This window comes from Cryptomeria japonica, chromosome 6, assembly GCF_030272615.1.
Source record: "Cryptomeria japonica chromosome 6, Sugi_1.0, whole genome shotgun sequence".
NCBI lineage: Eukaryota > Viridiplantae > Streptophyta > Pinopsida > Cupressales > Cupressaceae > Cryptomeria > Cryptomeria japonica.
The window spans coordinates 98,976,267-98,999,342 of record NC_081410.1 but is presented as its reverse complement, the minus strand read 5'-3'; the positions used below and the strand labels follow the sequence as shown (position 1 = coordinate 98,999,342).

Below are 23,076 nucleotides of genomic sequence, written 5' to 3'. Positions count from 1 at the left end.
AACTGTGAAATGGAGCGTCTAATGGATTGGAGCTTTCCTTCAAGGCTTTGAAGTTGTCTGAGAGTCTTCGGGGGAGGCATTTCCATGATAGCTTTCACCTTTGTAGGATCAACCTCTATGCCTCTGGGGGAAACAATGAAACCTAATAGTTTCCCAGATGTAATACCAAAGACACATTTCTTGGGATTAAGGTGCATCTTATACTTTTCTAATCTCTCAAAGATCTGCCTTAGGATAGGGATGTGTTCATTTCTTGTCTTGGACTTTCCTAGGAGATCATCCTCATAATCCTCCATGATTGTATGCAAAAGGTCATGGAGGATTGTTGTCATTGCTCGCTGATATGTTGCTCCAGCATTCTTGAGACCAAAAGGCATGACTTGATAACAGAATGTGCCCCATGTTGTTGTGATGTTGTTTTGTGTTGGTCCTCTTCTGCGATTTTGATCTGATTGTACCCAGAAAATCCATCCATAAGTGATAATATTTCATGTCTCGTTGTGAGATCTACAATCATATCTATGTTGGGGAGCGGGAAGTCATCCTTAGGGAAGACTTTATTCAAATCTTGGAAATTTGTGTAAATGTGGATGCCCCCAATAGCTTTGCTGACAAGTACAATGTTAGATACCCACTCAAGATAATCTATTGGTTTTATGAATCCAGCATCCAACATCTTCTAAAGTTTTACTTTGATGAGGAGCGCAATATGTGGGTGCATCTTGCATAATTTCTGCTTTACAGGTTTACCATCTGGACGGACAGCAACATTATGGACTATGAAGTCGGGTTCAAGGCCTGGCATGTTAGCATATGACCAAGAAAAATTAATTTTTGTTTATGAGAGAAAATTGATGAAGTTTTTGTTTTTCCTGATCCGAGAGAGACTTAGCAATGAGCACGTTCTTTGGGGTGTCTTCAGTGCCCACATTGATAGTGTCCTTTTCTTCTATCAATAAAGTTGACTTGTCTCGTTGCAAGGGAACAATGGTACAAAGGTCAAGTCCCTCATCCTCAAGTGCCTGATCTAGGTTTTCACTTGTGGATACGCCCTTTATTTTTACTTTTTCCTCATCCAAAGGTGCCTCAAAAATATTTTCACCTAAGGAATCATGATTTTTCTTTTTATTATCCTTTTTGCGGCTAAGGAAATTGACCTAACTATCAAAGTATTCGTTCTCATGTGGTTGGATCCCATGACCTCGGTTGTAGTCTTCTAAATTGTGCATAGTCAGGAGAGCCATGAGAGCATTATCATCAGCACATATGTCCAAAGAAGTTTTGTCTCGGTGGTCCCAATCTAAAAGCTCAAGGTGGACAAGTTGCAACTCATGTGGAGTAGAAGGGATTACAAGGGTGATGGTGTTGATATGGGTGTCAAAGAAGATGTCATCTTTATATTCAAAAGGCATTCCATGAAATCCCTCTTCATCAGAATCTTTGACATCCAAGGAGGGACTTGAAGTGGTACCAACGATAGTGATCTTAGGTTCTAGAGTGTAACCCAAGCCCCTGTTATACTTGTATGAGATGGGATTTATTGGTGCTTTGATTCCTTTTTCTTCGGGCCCCAGGCCGTGTCCTTTATAACCCATCTTATCCACTATGGTTGATTCTTTTGGATACATTTTCTTGGGAATCTTTGTTGGTTCTTCATCCTCTTCATGGTACAACCAAGAGGAAACATCTGCCTCGAGACTCTCCTCATCAAGTGGGCCCCATTGCTTGAAGGTGGTGTCTTTGCATTGTATAGTGGGCTTCTAATATTTTTTTATTTCTTTAGGCTTGCCAAATGACTTGGGACATATGGAGAGATTGCCTATTAATAAGACATCCTCAAGTTTGTATTCTCCACAGCCATCGTCTATGATCTTGACCATAAGTTCGTGTTTGGGATGAGGTGGAGGCAACTTTAGATGTGTTAGATGGAGGAGGTGGAGTGGATCTATTTAACTGGTAGTGGTATGGATATTTCCCCCCTAAGAGTTTGCAATATGAAAAAGGTTGTGGATCACCTCTGATGTTGATCTCTATAGCATTAAAGGTAAATTTAAGGAATTGGTGGTAAGTGGGTGGAACGGCTTGAAGGGAATGAATCCACGAGTTACCGAGGAGAATGTTATAAGGGAGATCAAGATCTAAGACTTGGCAAGGGGTCTCAATTGTAACAGGGCACACTTGAAGAGGTAAAGTGATCATGCCTTTGGAGACCCTTTCTGCATCATCATAGGATTTGATTGTGATTCATCTTGATGTATCAACCAGGTCCTTAGAAAGTCCCAATTGCTTTATTAACTTGTATGTACAGAGATTGAGTCTAGATCCACCGTCTATCAAGATATGTTTAACCTTGTGTTTCTAGATAAGAGCTTCAATATGCAATGGTTTATTATGATCATCATTGAAGGGAGCATCAGTGGAGATAAAAAAGAGGTGGTGTTGGGAAGAGAGGTTTCCAATGAGGGCTTGGAACTAGGCAGCATTGATGTTGTCAGGGACACGTGATTCAAGGAGGGCTTGTTCCAAAATCTCCTTGTGGACAGGGGAGGTCTTAAGGAGCTCTAGGATGGAAATCTGTGTAGGAGTCTTCCCAAGATGATCAAGGAGATCATATCGACGGGTGGATGACATGTGGGGAGGATTTGGTGGGGGAGGAGATCCTTAGATAGTTACTCTTTCGCGACGAGTGGTTACATTACACTTATTTTGAGAATGGGACGAGGAAGGTGCGATGCCTTGAATGATAATTTTGGCAGGGTTGGGTCTGCTTGTCGGTTGTGGAGGGGCAGGAACACCTTGAACGGTGACCCTAGGTTTGTTTTGAGAAGAGGGAGGGTTAGCTCCCTGGATAGTGATGACGTTGACATGGTTATCTACAGGCTCTATACGACCCACCAAGGATTCAAAGCCAGATATATAATTGGTGCAATCATAGTTCACAGAATTAGATGATGAGGTGTTGCCTTTGTCATGCTTCAGGAAGGGTTCCTGGTACATCTTGAGTTTATCGTTATTGTTACCAGGTTTTATTGTTGCTACTTCAATATGACCCTTATCAATGAGATCTTGAATATAGTTATTCAGTTTCATACACTTTCGTGTATCATGCCCATTGATACAATGATAGTCATAGTACTCGTTCTCATTATACCACCTAGGCTTGGGTTGGTTAGGATCAAACAGGTGAGTTATCGAAAAGACAACCGCACCAGCTTGGACAAGCTTTTGAAACACAACCTCAATGGGCTCAACAAGAGGGGTATACTCCCTTAGAGCCTGATTGTTAGATCAGGGTGGTCACCCCTAGATTGAGACATTGTTGGGGTCTTTGAGATTTATTTTGATTGTTTTGGCGATTGTTGGATTGATTGTTCGATTGATTGTTGGTGATGGATTTTGGAGGAGCGGCCATAGTTTGGAACCGTTTTGCATTAGTGACACCATCGTTGACTATGTTCTTGTTCTTACACCAAATTTTGGTTTATCATTGAGATAAGAGGAAGTATTCTGATTTGATTTCTGATAATGCTTTAGAGTGTCATTCTCTAATAAGACACGTTCAAGGGCTAAGCCTTTATTAGTCAACTTTTGGAAGGATTTTATACATTGAGTTGTCAAAGGTTTTAATAGTTCGAGTACCAGATTTTTCTGGAATAATTCAATTTGATGTTCCTTGGCATATCCCACTGGAATTTCTTGAAAAGGTGTCGCCACCTCTACACGAATTTTACAAAAGTCCATCATGGAAACATCATTGACAATGTTGTAAGCATAGTGAGCCACGAACTTTTCTGCCAAGTCCAGAAAGGAGGTGATAGAATCTATGGGCAGGGACGAGAACCATGCAAGAGTGTCTCCCATGAGACTCTTAGGGAAGAGTCTGTGAAGATATAAAGCACTATTGGAGACTTCTTGGCATAAGATGTGAAACTCATGAACATGGTCTTGGGGGTCCCCCTTGATGAACTTATAAGGCCGTAAGAGGGGGGTAAATCAATGCAAGTAAAAACAATACAAATTTGATTACCAATTTCACTAACTCAATAGGCATGTAAGAAATAACACCAAGTATGCAACCACCACATAAAGCATAAACCACATGACACAAGAGTTTATACGTGGAAAACCCAAATGGGAAAAACCACAGTGGGAGTTAGTACCCACAAGATCCACTATCTGCAGTATAGAGATCTGACTGGTTAAGGTCTACAACACCCAGTTAGGGGCACACCCTGTTAGGAGTGTCTAAGCCCGGTTAAGAGCTTTACAAAAGGCCTATGAGGACCAGCCATGTTAGAAGGTACCCAAGTTACTGGGATTTACAAACACAAGTTAATGTGTCAACTGGTTAGAGGATTTAATGATCAGATCTGTTAGGATCCGACTGCACCTTGTTAGGAGTGACCTTGTAAGAGAACTGTTAGGGAGACAACAAGTACAAATGATCTCAGTATAACACCTTCAGTGTCTAATAAGATCTGCTTCATAACATTACAACATCACATAGACTTCATCTCTCAACTCCTATAATCATCACACTATCAGAAATACAAAATCTGCTCATGATCTTTCACACAATCAAGCTCATATATATATATATATATATATATATATATATATATATATATATATATATATATATATATATATATATATATATATATATATATATATATATATATATATATATATATATATATATATATATATATATATATTTCATACCTCATCACATATTTAAAATCATCATAAGATCGGCTAGAACCTTGTTACAATTCCCTAGGTTCAATGCATCTAGACAATCTTGCATTTTACGTTTTAGTTATGTCGGTTACCGACATAACAAATCCAATTATGTGTCATTTTACCAATCTGAGTGATTTTCATCACTACCGGGTGAAAGGAACTTTTATTGCCAAATCACTAATCTATTATGTCTACATGGCACATATATTCCAAGACAAACACATTGCTGGTGACTGTAATAGGTGAAAATTAGGGTTTCACCAATTGAGGTAATAAAACCACTAATTTTGCTTAATTAAACTTCAAATTAAGAAGGAGATGGATTTAATAGATCTAACCCCTCTACGATTAATATTCTGATCAAATTCCAGGCCTCTTGAATGGGGCTCTTTCCTCCTCAGAATTGAATTGATTTGAATTTGTTGAAGATGCTGAAATTAGGGTAAATGTGTGGATATTGAAGAGATCGAGTATGAACAATGAGCTAAAATCATTGCACGGAACCACAAACCTAGATCTAGTTAAAGGAAAATGATTTTGATCTGCTCCCTAAAATTCAACCTAAATTATGTCGATCCTCTTAAACGCAACTCTGTACATGTTCTTGCACACAGTAAAAAGGGAAAAATTGTTGGGGATAGGGGTTTGCCTAAGTCAAACTCTAGTTTAAGAATTAACCTTGAATGAAATAATGCAAATACTAAAATAAATACTGGAAAGATATACCTCAGATTTGCAATTGTTGATAATGATGATTTTCTTCTTGAATGTAATCACATATGTTATATTAAATGGCATGAACATGACAAAACCCTAATCACACACATATGCTTTCAAATGAATGATGTAATTTTGCTCCATAATGGCTGAAGGAAAAATATGCAGCCTTGAATATCTCTGAAAAGTGCTTGATAATGAATGCTTCACAGATGCAAGAATTTGATTTCTTGATTAGATTACTTGGAGTCTTAGATTAAAATGAACTGATCAAATATCTTTATGTATGGGTATCTAGGTCATTTACCGATTAGGCCGACCTCCAACGATCATGCGGAGCCACGGAGATGAGTTCCCACCAAAGAGATAGGACCCTTGCCCTATTTCAAAATTGGGCCCCACTAAGAGGGACCAAAATGAAGCCCCGGTGAGAAGGGTACCCCACCAAGGAATCCAACAGTGGGTGTTTGTGGCATCAGAACTAGAGAATGGGCACAAATTAGACCTAGATAGGTTATGAGGATAGGACAGGCTAAAGGAGGGGCACAAACATGAGATGTAAATTGGTCGGTGACAATTTACGACGCTACAGTGACATACCTAGGCAACTTATAAACTTTTGCCTATTTAATCTTATCACTATAATATCCACATTAATGTACCAAGCATCATTGTAGAGAAACTTCTCAATTCTACTCTAGGATAGAGTATGTCTAGTAGTATAATCATTGTTGATGAAAAAGAGAGTTGGGGCCAAAGACTCCTCAACAAATATGTAATAATTAAATTTGTTGTTAAGGTAGGGAATCCATGTGATAATTGGTTCATAGCAATTTGATGAGTGAGCGAGCCTAGTAATTAGTTGGGGATGTAGATTATAACATAATAGATGATCATATGAAAGCAATATGAAGCCATATTTTAAGTCCTTAACAATGTTGAAGTTTTTTTACTAGGATGACATTTATTCCTCCAAGTGCTAGGAGAAATCTAGTATGGGTATGTCACTAGGAGTTTTGCACTACTTGTATACTACAACTAGCTACTCAAGATACACCTTTTTATCATCCTTCATGCCAAAAGGATAGGCCACCATGCTACACACCACTTGTATGTCAAGCTTGAACTAGTTAAGGTCATAGGGAGCTTTCAAGTATAGGGATGACAAGGTGTATCCTAAGCAACTAGTCATAGTATACAAGCTAAGAAGAACTCCAACAAGTGAGATCTCATAGTTGGATTCCTCCTAGTACCTAAAGGAGCAAATATCATCTTAGATGGAAAAATTTTAAATCACCAAGACCTTAAAATACCCCTTCCTATTGCTTAATATGATCGTACATCAATGCTAGAACCTATATTCCCACATGAATCCCTATCTTGTCCATTCATCAAGGGAGTGTGACCAAATTATCATATCGATTCTCCACCTTAAGCAAGCATATGATTATTACATATTTGTTGAGGAATTCCTTACTCCCACCATCTGCATCATCAGCAATGAGCATATTCTCATAATTGAATCATTAATTTCATTAATTTCAATCATACCCAACAATTTCAATCATGACCATGATTATCATTAATATCATGACCATGATTATCATTAATTTCATAACTACCCAACAATTTTAGAAATGCCATAATCAATTTCAAAACCACACATAATTGCATCAAATATTTTTTTCTCATTATTGTTACTTTCATAATCATTACTAAAGAAAATCAGTGATTCTTTCTATGACCAAACAATGTGTATTTTCACTTGTCCAAATTTTGAACAAATCAACATTCTAGAAGCTACAAACCCTTCTTGACCCTTTTTGGTTCATAGCTCCCTTAAAAAGACAATTTAAATCCCTAAAAAACTTTATGCAAAATCACCATGAGTAAAATTCTCTACCTCTTTGGATTATCTACGAGCTTTAGCTACACTCTGTCCCTTGAGCCCCCACTCCCTTGCTAAGACTAGTGAATCCCTTTCTTAATATCTCTATTATTTAAGCACTACATCCTTAGGGGCTCTAGTATTACACTAGGTCTTCTAGTGAAGGGAACATTAATTCATCTCCTTCATCCAACATGAATAGTTCACAACCTAAATGCATTCTTATTGTGTATGCATTCACTGCTTGCTTACCTAAGGCTATTTAATTTTTTGATGTATCATTACCTAATAAGAAAAAAAAAATCTTACGAGACCTTTAAAAACTTCCCAACTACATATTATCATATTTTTTTTCTCACATGAAGATAGATGACTCTTCCACCATACAAACCAAGCCCACTCATCTTCAAATGTATATATGATTTATTGTGCTTCACACACATTATAGACATCTAGATATATTTCCATACATTTAATCCAAATATCATAAATTTGTTCATCCACTTCACCTTCAAAAAATTTAATTTCCATCTTAGTTTCAACTTTAAATGGAGTTTCCTCCTTATCCCCATCATCTCCAACGCCAAAAATATTTACCCAAGCCCAAACTAGAACATCGACAAATGACTAATCGTGCACCATTTGTACTTGTTGTCTAGCTATTTGTTCTTTCTTGTCAAGTCATCCATTCTTAATGGATTATGACTTACCTAGTTCTCAAGGATGAAACCCTAGTATTCAAATTTCCTATTCTAATTTCTTGATTCCAATAGTAAGTTCCTATTTTTGGATTCTCTGGGACTAAATTCCCATCACTTGAAGACCTTATCATTCATGCAATACACAACTCTAATTCCCATGAGTAGAGTCTACCATGATATCAAAATGACATGTAATTGTTACAAAGACTAAGATAATGGCTAAAAATACATTCAACTATTGAAATTACTATTAACAAATTGGTTTCAATTAATTCTATGATTGCAATTAAGCTTAACTCCATCCATTATATACATGTGACACAATGAAACACACAACAACTTTCACCTCAAAAAAGTTCAATTTGGGAGGAAAAAACTGTCTTATCTACACCAAATAACAATCTTATCTCATTTATGAACCTACATTTCTTGGTGTGTGCCAAGTTCTTGTAATCTCCACTCATCCAATGACATTTTTTGTTCTATTCTCCTTTATTTTCAGATGTTATCAATCCAACTATATCATAAAACTTGAGGAGTTGATCTTTCGGTTTGTCTTTCCTTTTACAAAATGGCCAACAACTTCATTTCTAAACATCGTCACCTTCAAAATCATTACTTGAAATAATTGATACTTTTGTTTCTAACAAAACTTAAGTGTTTTCATTTGTCCAAATTTTGAACCAATCAACTTTCTAGAAGCTATTGACCTCCTTGACTCTTTTTGTCTCGTACTTCCCTTCATAAGAGGCTTTTGTCTTGTTAAACGATTACTAAGACATACGATGGGATACATATCTCTGACTTGTCAATGATTTATCCTATAAGCTCTACTTGCCAAAACTTTTAAAACGTTTTCCTAGTTTCTCTCCATGGTGGAGTCACAATGCTTATAAATGAAAGGTGGTATGGAATCGTAAAAGTTGAAAAAGAGGACCCAAATAAACAATACATTTGGCTACAAATAATAGTGAAAGAGATAATTTTCAAGTTGACTGCTTGTTACTTCGTTGACTGCTTGTTACTTCGCTCCTAAAAACTCTAAGTTCTACAAGAGATGGAATTTAGGCAATAAAAACCCATATGCATCTTTAAAAAAAGATATCTCCATATTCAACGCCTTAGGAGAAATACAGCTAATAACTAATCTTTACATTTGACCAATGGTGAAAAAGAAGAAAATAACCCTTTATGGCTGGAAGAAGATGGGGTTCAATTTTGGGAAAGAACTTCACAAGATTATAATGGGGATGTCTTGCACTTTGGGGCAAAAGTATTGGGGATGTATACTTTGTTTCGTATGGTTATTTGCAACAGAATGAGAGGCTAGCCAACTTCAAGGGGTATCACTTGCAAAACCTATAACGGTCAAAGTGGTGGATTACGTTATTTTCTCTCAAAACCTTACATCTAGAGTGTTGGAGTTTGACATTGGAGAAAGCCCCTATAGAAATGAAATCCGATCATATGCCTCTTTCTGTTAAGTTAGACTTTGCTCCAAGTAGCACACAAAATAAACAAGTTCTTCGCATGCAAAAGAAAACAACTACTAAAGGTAAAATCCTCATAAATCAGGAAAACAAGGACATCTTCAGTGTTATTCTTAAGCAGCACTTTCATGAAATAAATAATACTTTGGCTAATGAAAGGGTCAATAAGGAGAGTGACCATGTTCATAGTAGTTTGTTGATCCCTTTAATCCACAAGGCTTTGAGTGCATGTAAAAGGACTTGCAATAGGAAAAGGGTTGTAATTACTTTTCCAACAAACCCGTGGTATGATGAAGAGTGTAAGGCAACCAAGAGTTCTTTAAAGGGGAAAGATCTGAGCAGGGAAAACAAGAAGAAGTATGCTAAGTTGATTCAAGCAAAAAAAAAAAAACGTAAATGCAAGGAGCTAATCTCTCTTGGTAAACACAACCCCAAGGATTTTTAGAAGGAACTACAGCAAAGAAAAAAACAAACTGAAAATAGTATTACAAATGCTCAATGGCTAGAATATGCAAAGCTTCTTTATGAGCAATTACACGGGAAGAACCTCCCTCCCATAGTGAACACATCGGAAGAGCTATTTATAGTGGACGGTATCAAATAGGGAATAAAGAATTTAGCAAATGGTAGGGCGAGCGCTATCGATAGGCTTCAAGCTGAATTTTTTAAGTGGGGAGTTGAACTTCTCGCTCCTCACATAAATGGAATATTCAATAGTGTCATTCAAGATGGTTCTCCAATGGATTGGACAACTAGTGTGGTTATTCCCCTCTTTAAAAGTGGGGATATCAATAATTCATCTATCACACTATTATGGTTAACCCCCTTCTGAGCGAACATTTTAGGAGCATGATGAAACGTAGAATCAACAGTTGGGCAAAAGGTGAAGGAAAAAGAGCCAAGGGTCACATTGGTTTCAAACCTAGACATTCCACCATTGATCATTGCATCACTCTTCGACATTTTATAGAGAAAATATGGGACGATCAAGGGGAAGAAGCATATTGTTGTTCTGTGGACTTTAAGAAACCCTGACATTGTGTTTAGAGACAAGCTATTGAACAAAATAGAAGAATTGGGTATTTCAGACATGTATAGAGCTGCAATGCATAGACTATGTGAGAGAGATAGAGCTAAAATCAAAAATGGTGAACCGAATGTTTCGATAGTGACATTGGCATTAAGTAGGGATGCCCTCTATCCCCCACTTTGTTTGGTTTATACATTGATAATTCAAAAGCATGGTTAAACAAAACGGATGGAGAAAGTGTCCAACTGACAAGGTATGTGGTGTAATTACTTTTATACGTCGATGATCTTATCCGAATTTCTAAAACAGCTCATGGACTAAGACATCATGTGAGGGCCCTATAGCACGTTTGTTAGGATGTAAGGATGTAGGTGAACATTGTCAAAACCAAAATCATGATCTTCCATTCAAAGAGGAAAGAAAAACAAATTACCTTCCTTTTTTATGACAGCCCATTGGAGATTGTGAAAGAATACAAATAGCTTGGGATTGGCTTCCACTATAAGTTAGTTGGGAGACATGTACAGCGAAAAGGATAAAGGGGGGTGGAAAGTGTCATATCTACTCCAAAATAGGTACAGAAAAGTTGAATTGTGGGATTGAAAAACCAAGAAAACTCTCGTTGGTCATGTTGGTCATGCTAATTATTCTCTATGGTTTTGAAGTTTGGGGAGGCAGCATGTCAAATTGTGGTTGGAGACAGTTAGAGAGAATTCAAAAACACCTAATCACAAACAATCTCAAAGTTAAAACATCGGTACCATATGAATCCTTTTAGGGAAGCAGGTACTTTTCTATTGGAGACATCAGCTAATAAGTTATCTAAAGAAGGTTGAAAACATGGATAACCTACAATGGCCCAAAATTGTGATGGAAGGTCTTAACCGTAGGTAGAAAACTTGGATGAATCTCCTAATACCTATAAGGAAATAAAAAAAATTGTCATAGAAAATTTTCAAACTGTCATGTGGACTAACTGCATTGGACATAAAGGCGTATTACATTAAAGAGTTTAACCCAACTTCGGAACACACAGAGAAAGCATATTTAGGGGCAGTTATTAAAGGGAAAGCAAAGTTGTTAGTGGCACAATTGAGGACAAGTTTGCATCATCTCAAGTGTGAAACAGGTAGGTGGAAATGGCCCAAAGAGATATGGGAAGAGAGAACTTGCTTGTTCTGTTGGATGGGTTCAACTGAGACAGAATGGCACTGTCTCATTGCTTGCACAACATATAATGATATCCATGCTCAATATGAGACCATCTTGAAGACCAGCAACATGCATCGTTTATTTGACGAGGATAAGATCAACCAAACTGCTAGCATTCTAGTCAAGATTCATAGCAAGAGATCTAACATTGAAAGAAATATGAAGATAGTTTAGGCAGTGATTTCTTGGCCCCATAGACTAATCAGTCTCGCAGACATCAATTTATTCATTCATTCTCTACTTCCACTCAAGTACTATGTCCTAGCAATGTATTTACCCTCGTCACACTACATCTTCCACCAAAGGTGGGACCAACTCTTTTGCCTATCATTCAACATGAATGTTTTGGACAGCTAGAGATGTTCACGTTAGACAATAGAGTGGATTTCATGTAAAAGAGGATATCATGACCCAAATGCATTCTCCCCAACTACCTCCGGAGTGGATTGTAAATCTGACCTAGATGCATTCTCCCCAACTACCTCCAAGATGCTAAATGGGTCATACTTTAGAGGTTTGGTTTTCTTGGCCTATCCTTGCGTTGCGTAGGGCCAGCAATACCTCGTCTCCAACCTTCAAACTATGATGCACATGATGCAGATCGCATCTCTCTTTGTACTTGAACCAAGTTTATTTGAATTGCATCTTCACCTTGCACTGGATCTCACACACTCAATGAAATTTGTTGCTTATGTCACCTCTTAAGTCCAATGCTTCTTGCCCACCATGCCATTCAAGTACAAGATCCAATGGAAAATTTGTAGATATCCCAAACATGCCTCAAGTGGTGACTTATCTGTAGAGGAATAAATTGCCTTGCATGACTAGTGTATAGGGCAAACTTATCCGAAGTGTTTGACAAACAACTATTGTACATAGTGTAACCAATCTTCTTTGTACAGCTGGATTTGCCCCTTCGGCAGCAGTATCACAAAATGGGTAATGTAGTTATTACTAGCTAAAAATCTGATGAGTGTATATATATCCCTTGTTTGTATATCTGTTAGATTGGGCAACTGCTTTGTTTAAGTACATCAGCTTCCCTTATTTGGTGTCTCCCTTGTGACCAGATCTTTAGAAACTAAATGTGTCTAACAACTTTTTCAGAAAGTTAATTGGGAAGTGCCCTTAAACTTTCCTCATCAAAAAAAAGTGAATTTACACATTAATAGCAGGGTTATATGTGAAATTTTCTTTCATGCATTTCAAAGTGAATTAATTCCTTTAACACGAGCATGACAAAAAATGGAAGTCTTCATAAAAGCTATTTCTTGCAACAGAAGGAACCATTTTTGTTCTTGCATCCATAAAATCACTTAGTAGATATAAATGTTGTTACTTTGCTGCTAAAAACATGTTTGCGGGGATGATTCCTAGTGTTGTACAACATATATAGCATAAAACGTAAAGGAAAACTATCGAACTCTGTAGAGAAAGATTAACATTATGCCAAATCATCAAAATAAGTACAGGAATATTTAAAGCTCTTCCTCATCTCCTTCCAGGTCCATTGATTCAATCAACCTCAAAAACCTAAAAAGTCAAAATAAACTGTTACAACTGCATTTACCTGGAAGAGGTTAGAGCATGACAATTTATTCGTTTGCCTGTTGACAAATTAAAATTGGCCATTGCAAATACCATTTACAGGAATTGAATAACTCAATAAGTCGCTACCATGAAACATTACTTCCCTACAAATCAGGAAGGCATTCACCGAGAATATCAATAAGCTAATAAATAATGATAATAATGAAACAAGATACTGAAAGATCATGTAATCAACTCTAATTCAAAATGCCTTTTGCACCTTTTCGTAAAAATTTCTCCTCTAATCAATTCAACCTGAATCAATTTACAATAGTTCTCAGATAAATAAGTGTGGCGCAAAAAAATGTGGTGGATAATAATTCACACAAAGAAGATAAAGACACAAATTATGATAGCCCATAGCTAAAAACTAACCGTGTACATTGCTATCCTATGACACTAAATCTCCAGAGTAATTGAACAAAAAGTAGAAAAAAAAAATGAAAGATCACCAATCACAAGAGTAAAAATAGTAGTTGAACTGCTCGAGTCTGAATAATCATCAGCATGCTCATCCCATGCTCTGTTTTGTTTTGATCATTCGTTTCAAAGCAGCAAGCCAAAAACTGCATTCGTCCCAGTCACTTGTTGTCAAACCCACCTGCAAATTACGAAGTCAATAAATGACAAATATAAGCTAGGAATGGTAGAATTAAAAAATCAAGAGGATTATATGCAGAAAAAGAACCTGAATTTGAAGAGCTGCTGAATAGTTCCCTGAATCCAGTGCTTGGCAGAGCTGCACAAGTTTAGTTGCGGCATTCGATGATATGTCACCAGAGTTCAATTTTGCAAATAATGACCCAATTTTTCTTGAATTATCATCTATCTCACGACGCTTAGCTGGATTTGCTCTGGAACCTCCAAGAGCCTCAGAGGTTTCCTTGTAGAGCCTTGTCAAAGTCCCAATCACTGGTCTTAGCTCAGCTGGCAACCACACAGTCAAACAAATATGAATCATCCCACATATCCAAGATTCAAAGAATACCAACTAAATAGTATACGTATGGAGATCATCCAAAGTTTAGTGAACAAACAAATCTTACCTGCCACATTTGATGTATCCACATTTTGTACTGTTGGGGGTGGTGTGGGTGGAGCAGTCACAGTCTGCACCTGACTAGATTGAGTGGGACTTTGAGGCTGAACTGGGGGAACAAGACCAGGTTGTAGAGGTACCCCTGGTGTTGTAACTGGCATAAAACTCCGAGGAGGAGCTGCAGGTGCACTACTTGGTCCTGGTAACATTACATTAGGAACTGGAGGTGGCTGTACCGGAGTTGACCCAACTGAAGCTGGAGTAGGCACTCCTGGTTGATAGGCATATGTTCCAATAGAAGGAGGAACTCCCTGGAGCCAAAACAATACTATTTCAGGAATCAAATAAAAGATTACAAATTCTGGACAGTCGTATATATTCTGGCACCCAAGCAACTAAATTTAGATTGTAGGTTGTCATAATCCACCAAAATGAAACAGTGGCTACAGACCTGATACATCTGAGACATCAATGAAGGTGGTTGATATTGCTCTGCATTTTTCAGCACTGGTGGTGTAGATGGAACAAAAGATTTTACAGGTTGTTGAGTAACAGGTGGAGCAAAATTAGTCTGACAAAACAAATGTAAGATTTCACATATTAACATCTTTAAGATGAAAAAAAAAACACTAGAACCAAATACAAATTCATAAATTGCAACTCTCGCAAATGCCTCAGCATAGTACTTCATTATGGCTAAACAAATTAAGACAGCACATTACCTGTTGAGGCACAGGAACAGTTGATGGATAGAAAACTCGTGGAGCTGGGGACGGTTGGTATTCTACTGGAGGGGTGTAGTTTTCAAGTGGGGGCTGTGGCTGCTGTGTTGGTTGGTAGCCTCCAGGATAAGAAGTGTTGGTTTGGCTTGGTTGGTAGCCTCCAGGGTAAGAAGTATTGGTTTGGCTCGGTTGGTAGCCTCCAGGGTAAGAAGTATTGGTTTGGCTTGGTTGGTAGCTTCCAGGGTAAGAGGAATTGACAGCTTGATTTGGTTGGTAGCTTCCAGGGTAATAAGGATTACCAGTTTGACCGTATAAACTGCCAGCGACAGGCTGATGCAGGTTATCCTACAAGAAAAACAAAGTATAAGAATCATGTATATATCAACTGTATCTTCAACATATAAATGATATCCAAGAGTAGGCAATGAATTCACTATGCTTCTCCATACTACCAAAAAAACATTACTCTAGGCCTGTCTGTGATCAACTTATCCTAGAACTTTTAAGGAATTATTTTCTGCATTATACTTTTATTTGCCCGCCTGTATTATCACACATACAATTTAAATCTCAATCTCAAAACCAATATCTTCTGTCCCTGTAATTTCTAAAGGAAATGCCACTTGAAGTTTATCTTTAGAAGATAAATGCAACCACCGCAAACTTTTTGATTACCTGATTATCATACACAGGTTCTGTCGGAGATTCTCTAGTTCCATTAGGAAAAGTTGAAGGCTCCTCCTTAGTTACTGAAACAAAAATCAGCACAATAACATTAAAAACAATCAAAGCTGTAAATGCCTCCAAATATCTGACTATAATTTTACATATAGAAAAAATTGGATAAAAACGATTTTAACATATAACACCATTTCAACACATTAGACCATCCAGAACAACAACAAAAACAACATAAAAACAAAAAAAAAATTCTGGTAATTGAACAACAGATATAGTTGATTGACATTCTTGAAATTTAACCCGGACACAAACATCATCCAATGCATGCCCCACAACTACATGCCTTCAATGCAGGAATAATATTTCACCTGTTGTGGACAGAGAGATTCTATCTCGTAATATAGCCAGCTCATAAGAAGATTCTTCAGAACCTAGAAGCTTCAGATACTCTAGAGCTATAGATAAAAGCCCTTGACTGGAAAGTAACTCGACATAATTCTCAACTAGCTTTGACAAAGAGGGACTGACCCGCTTCTGTCCAGTTGCTAGAGCAAGAATAACAGTCTTTTCCATCAAGTCCTACAAATTGCAACATTGTTCATTGTTGTAAGATTATAACATTAAACAAAATTTTCACATAGCCGGACGGCAAAAACTGAGCATTATCGGTATACCTGCAAATGATCAACAAAGCTCCTCCCATCATGTTCACTCGTAAGACTTTCAGACCATATCTCTACTGTCTTTTCTATATTTCCAGCACATATGTAACAAAGAGTTGCTGCTAGTGTATTTCCAGCTGTGGTTAATCTAGAAGCGAGTGTATCACATAAAACAGTCCATTCCTCTCTCTGTGAATACTGCATAACACTTACACTATTCCAATTAGCATAAACAAAGAATAGCTGGTAAAACAATACTTTCTAGATAACCATACATCAAGTGAGACTGATAACAAAACATTGATCACATTATCTTGGAATCAAAATAATCTGAGGGAATAAATGTCAACATAGACTCGGAAGCTAACATTACATAAAAATCACAACTGGACAATCATTCTCATTTTTGCAATCGCAACAAAACTCCAACCAGCACAAAATACTTTCTAGATAACCATACATCAAGTGAGACTGATAATAAAACAATGATCACATTATCTCAGAATCAAAACAATCTTTGAGGGGATAAATGTCAACACAGGCTCGGAAGCTAAGGAAAAAAAGAAAAATCACAACTGGACAATCATACCCATTTTTGCAACCGCAAACTCCAACCAGCAAAAATAAAAGGCAACTCTCAAAACAACCATGTGCTATCAAAAGACAGCCCCAACACACATGCAGTTCCAAATAACTCATCTGTATTCTTAATGTCACTGAAAACTAGCTCAGGCAAAAATTCCAATTCTGACACGTCATAGTTAAGAGCTAAGTCACAAGGTTCGAATTCGACAGCCATGAAATTCAGATGAAATTCGACAAGGGAAAAATTCGGATAAAATTCGCCTTCTATAATTTTGTTTATTTTTAAATATATGTATACTTCTAATAAATTATCAGAATAGCGACCCTTGTTGGAGAAAATCCAAGGGCGACCCAGCAGTTGCAGACACCCATGACCCAATAGATACAAAGCATATAGAAAGAATACCCACGACCAGCTGAGTTGTGTTTAGAGGCGGATAGCAGTGCTTTATAGAGGAAATTCGATAAAATTCGATTTTTTTTATAGAAGTTTGAAATTCGGTTAAATTCGAAACTCATCCATGAAAATCGTCGTATCCTGTGACTTAGGTTAAGAGTATCATTAGTATACTCCTTTAGAAAGTACATGTGCAAAATACTCAGATGATCACATTGACCAAATATTAACCAATTACACTCATCTTTCACCAGTATTCACACAAGGAAAACTCAGTGAGTGAAATGATAAAATGCTACCAATTCCAAACCTCTCATCTATATTCCTAATGTCAATCAAAAATAGCAATCAAACTCTAACTCGTCACACTTGAGAATATCATAAGTATACATGCTTCTCAAGTTAATACTCATGTCAAGATGTCAAATGCTCATGTAGACCAAATTTTCACCGATTATACTCATTCCATTTGCCAATATCCATGCATATAGCAAGTATGCTGAATGCAATGCAAAAACCCTATCAGAAGTGAAGGCACCCATATCAAGTTATTTAATTAAGTGGGCACGATCTCTTAAGACTTTAAAAAATAAAAAGCAGCAAAATTTGAAAAACTAGTGTGAAATTTATTGTATTCAGATAACTCTGGTGACTGAGAAATTTTTCTAAGAAAATTACAATTTTCATAAAGCATTTGGATAGAATTTTTAAGGTACACTAAAAGTTTCTTAATAACTAGTTACAAATGCTAGCAATATGACATCAAAAGAACACTAATCCAATTTGACATCAACAATTCAACAAAAAAAATTTCTTGAAGGAAAGTACTATAATGCTCTAGGAAACAAACTGAGACCAATTTTGTAAGTGTTACGGAGAATGAATCTGTAAGCATTTGAATGCTCCATTCAATTGTTTATAGTATATATATCAGAGATAAACCTGAGAGCAGTTTTGTGCACCCCAATCAGTCCCTGTTAGAAGTTAAAACAACTGGTCTGTGTTTTCATTTGTATGAAAACATCTTCAGTAGTGCAAATTATATTGTGTATGAATTTCAATAATAAGAAGTCCTGGAGTTGTAATTTACTAGTTTCTTTCCTTTCTCCTAAACTGCGTAAATGTTATGTGAGCTTACAGTGGGTTCCTAGTTTGTAACAGACAATTGTGATTCTCGAAATAAAATTGATTTTTGGAAGTTGATACTGATAGTTCAGATTCAATCTTCTATGTTAAATAAGTTTATGTTTCCTGAGATTTCAAATTTATTTGCAAATAAAGACTGAAAGTTAATGAAATATCCTGTTGGTTTATGACTTACAATACATTTAGATATTATTTGTGATGTAGTAAATAATTGTGATGCATTCAATGCCTAGAACCCTTGCAAAACTGAATATACAACTTTGCAAAAGCAAACACCTTCATTCCCAGAAGTTTACAATTGTTTGACAAAATGAACATGGGCAAGAATACACAATAACACATAATTGTTTGATAATAATTGTGATGCATTTATGTTGACTCCCTCTTTTACTAGGTTTCTTTCCTATTTTTATAAAAGAGAATGGCTTCTACAACTAAAGGTGGTGTAACTGCAACTAGAGGTGGTGGAAGTAGTGCTAGTGGTAGAAAGAGGGATCCTTTATGGAAACATGGCACACCAGGTGCAGCACAAGAAGTTATTTGTAACCATTGCTCGGAATCTATGACCGGTGGCATACACCGACTCAAATATCACCTTGCATGGATCACTGGAATAAATATTACGTCATATGACAATTGTCTTGAAGAGGTTAGGGAGGCAAACGCAAGGCTTTCAAAATATGAGAAAAATAAGGCAAATAAAAAGAGGACAGCAGAGGCAATGGCAACCCCAATGAAAGATTTCACTTCTACAGGATTGGGAAGTGTGAGGGTGGGCAGCAATATGTCTAATTATGTAATTCCCTGTAACACTCCTGGTGCACAACCTGGATTGCAAGGTACTTCATGGAATAAAGGAAGTGCATCAGCATGCAAAGGTCGCATGTGCTAGATTTTGGTATTACAATAGTATTTTAGTATTGCTTCTAGTCCATATTGTTAATGATTGTCGCTTCAGGAGAATAGAGAGTTCTTTATCCCTTCGATGGTTGTTAAACCGTCTTGCTGTTGCTGTTCTTTTTCATGTCTCATCTCCTTTGAGTTCGTCTATTTCTTGTTCGGCGATTAGCTGGAAATATAACAACTTCCTCTATTACCGTCTTCGACCTGTGTGTGAGCTGGCAGCAGTTTCTTCCATTGTGGATTTCTTACGTTGAAAAGTTCATTGGTTCTTTGTCCCTGCAGCTTCTCTTGATGTCGGTTGTGTAACTAACAACAACATTTGGTGCTTGGCCTTCCACCTTCCTCCATCATGAGTTATATCGGGTCGTGTTTTTCTATTCATGTGTTAAGACATATGCCAAAGTGTGTGAAGTTTAAGGCATTCGATATTCTTATGTATTTGATGATTATCAGTGAAAAAGTTTAGGATCTTGCTGGTTGATATCTGCTGCTGCGACCTTGCTTCATATTCTGCCATTCTGATTCTTCTTATGCATTCAATTGATGGTTGCATATTGTATTTCGGGAGTTGCATGAAGTCTCGGTTAAAAAGGATATAATTATTTATGTACAGTCGTGATCATCTGTGTGTGAAGATTTGATCTCATATCATCTTCTGCAACCTCATTTGTAAGCAGTATTTGATAGTCTTCATTTTTAAGTTTTAAGTATTATCAATCATTGTTAGCTGATTGACTGTTAAGTGTGAGAGCTCTGTACTCAATTTGAGCATTCAATAAAATCTGTTTTTTTGGTGTGGCTAGGTTTTTTACCCTCGGGTGGAGGGTTTTCCCAAGATAAATAGTTGTGTATCTTGTTCTCATAAGGTTTTCTAGTTGCAGTTTTCTGAGTTTTTAGCTTTCTGGTTCTAATTTTAACATGGTATTAGAGCGAGTCTAAAGAAAAGATCCAGAACCAGATTGTTTAGTTTTGAAATATTCTTTGCTCTATCTTAGCTTTGTGTATTTCAAGTTTCAACAATGGTGAATGGACTCAAAGTTGAAGACAGAGTGGATGGTGCAACTAATTATACTTCATGGAAGTTCAGAGTCCTCATTGTGCTTGAAGAGAATAATCTTCTCAACTACGTGAAGTCTGTTGTAGATGAACCTTCTAATGATTCTGAGAAAACACAATGGAGAAAGAATAACTTCTTGGCAAGAAAGATACTAATTGATTCTGTTAAGGATCATCTGGTACCTGTCATATCCAAGTTGGATTCAGCCAAAGAGATGTTCAAGTGTCTTCAAAGTTTGTATGAATACAACAGTACTAGTAATCCAGAACCAGATTGTTTAGTTTTGAAATATTCTTTGCTCTATCTTAGCTTTGTGTATTTCAAGTTTCAACAATGGTGAATGGACTCAAAGTTGAAGACAGAGTGGATGGTGCAACTAATTATACTTCATGGAAGTTCAGAGTCCTCATTGTGCTTGAAGAGAATAATCTTCTCAACTACGTGAAGTCTGTTGTAAATGAACCTTCTAATGATTCTAAGAAAACACAATGGAGAAAGAATAACTTCTTGGCAAGAAAGATACTAATTGATTCTGTTAAGGATCATCTGGTACCTGTCATATCCAAGTTGGATTCAGCCAAAGAGATGTTCAAGTGTCTTCAAAGTTTGTATGAATACAACAGTACTAGTAGAGCTCTAGCATTGAGACGTCACCTCCTTCATATCAAAATGGCTAGAGGTGAATCTGTTGTTTCTTTCTTTATGAAGGTAACAGAATTGAAGGATCAGCTCAATGCTATTGGAGATTCTATTGAGGATAAAGACCTGGTTATACTGGCCATGAATGGCCTTCCTCACTCTTGGGAATCCTTCATTCAAGGTATTAGTGGAAGAAATGAATTACCCAAGTTTGATCGATTGAGAGCTGATTGCATTCAAGAGGAATGCAGATTGGAGGCAAGAGGAATTCGACGTAAATCTCATCATGAAGAAGATCATGTTCTTACTGCTCATACATCTAAAAGAAAAGGAAGGAAAGGAAACTTCAAAAGGAACAGAGATAGGAATTATGATTCAACTCCTGAATCTAAGAAAAAAAGGATCTCTCTAGGGTACAATGCTTCAGATGTGACAAGTTTGGTCACTTTGCTAGAGAATGTCCTTCGAGACCCAAGCATCAAGCTGCTGCAACAAATGTTGAAAATGTTTCTCCTCATAGAGAGTCTAGTGAAAATTCAGTGGGGATCTTATTTATTTCTGCTCTCTCCATTAATATTCCTACTGACAGTGATACATGACTTATTGATAGTGGAGCCTCCTGCCATATTGCAAGCTATCATGAGCACCTCTGTAATCTGAAAGGAAAAGACTCTCACAAGTTATCATTGGTGATCATGCTTCCTATTCTGCGAAGGCTGCTGGTTCCACTTCATTACACTTAGATTCAGATGTACTTCTTCACTTGAGTGATGTACTATTTGTTCCTGGAATTAAGAGGAATCTGATTTCCATTTTAGCATTGAAAGATAACGGTTATAATGTTGCACTTGCTGATGAAAAAGTCCTTGCATGGAAGAACACAAGCATTAAAACAGCTCATGAGATTGGTGTACGCCATGGCAGCCTTTATAGACTTTCAGCTCATCCTATTCAAGTTTTTGCCCATGATTCAGTAAGTACAAGTGAATTGTGGCACAAAAGATTTGCTCATCTAAATTTCAGAACCTTGTCTTCCATGGAGAAGGTGGTAGTCGGCCTTCCAAAGCTGAATCAAGATCATGAGGGTGTCTGCAAAGGGTGTGCTCTAGGTAAGAACATTAAACATCCATTTCATAGTAGTGAAAGTAGAGCAAAAGATGTCCTAGAGCTGATTCATTCTGATTTATGTGGTCCTATGTCGGTTGCTTCTTAAGTGGCTTTTGGTATCATGTTACTTTCATTGATGACTTCTCTCGTAAGTCATGGATTTATTTTCTAAAATCTAAAGAGTCTGATGAAGTGCTATCCAAATTTAAAGAATTTAAAGTTCTTGTTGAAAATTTGTCTAATAAGAGAATCAAAGTTTTAAGATCTGACAATGGGGGGGAATATACTTCTAGTTTGTTTCAAATTTTATGTATTGAAGCTGGGATTAAGAGGGAGTTCTATGTCCCTTATAATCCTCAACAAAATGGAATTGTTGAAAGAAATAACAGGTCTATTGTTGAGGTAGCGAAGGCCATGATCCACGATCAAGGTCTTCAAATATTTCTTTGGGCAGAAGCTAGCAGGACAGTTTTTTATGTTCAGAATCGTAGTCCACATCAAATTCTAGATAATATGACACCTGAAGAAACTTTCAGAGGTTCTAAACCAGATATTAGTCATCTCAAAAATTTTGGATGTCTAGTGTATATTCATGTTCCAAAAGATAAGAGAACTAAGTTAGAACCTTCAGGAAAGAAAGGCATTTTTGTTGGTTATAGTGAATCATCGAAAGCATATAAAATTTACATTCCAGGTCAAAAGCAGATTGAAATCAGCAGAGATGTCTCTTTTGAAGAAGATGTAGCTTGCAAAAGGTCTAAAGA

At 36.9% G+C, this 23,076-nt stretch overlaps 1 protein-coding gene across 4 annotated transcripts in view; it reads right to left on the bottom strand.

Annotated features, from left to right (window-relative positions):
* Positions 1 to 13,189: 13,189 nt before the first annotated feature.
* LOC131039693 (protein transport protein SEC31 homolog B) overlaps positions 13,190 to 23,076 on the bottom strand; it is a 51,980-nt gene continuing 42,093 nt past the window's right edge. The window contains exons 15-24 of one of the 4 annotated variants that reach the window (XR_009104712.2): positions 16,491 to 16,676; positions 16,185 to 16,395; positions 15,811 to 15,884; positions 15,136 to 15,480; positions 14,865 to 14,984; positions 14,421 to 14,724; positions 14,063 to 14,301; positions 13,827 to 13,975; positions 13,595 to 13,629; positions 13,190 to 13,478 (exon numbers count right to left, since the gene is read on the bottom strand). Coding sequence is in view for 1 of the 4 variants with exons in the window: in XM_057972490.2 (XP_057828473.2) it covers positions 13,886 to 13,975; positions 14,063 to 14,301; positions 14,421 to 14,724; positions 14,865 to 14,984; positions 15,136 to 15,480; positions 15,811 to 15,884; positions 16,185 to 16,395; positions 16,491 to 16,676 (1,569 nt within the window). In the remaining 3 variants the exon portion in view is untranslated. Of the gene's footprint in view, positions 13,479 to 13,547; positions 13,976 to 14,062; positions 14,302 to 14,420; positions 14,725 to 14,864; positions 14,985 to 15,135; positions 15,481 to 15,810; positions 15,885 to 16,184; positions 16,396 to 16,490; positions 16,677 to 23,076 lie in introns of those variants that run through there. The other 3 variants (XR_009104710.2, XR_009104711.2, XM_057972490.2) reach the window with 3 other exon arrangements.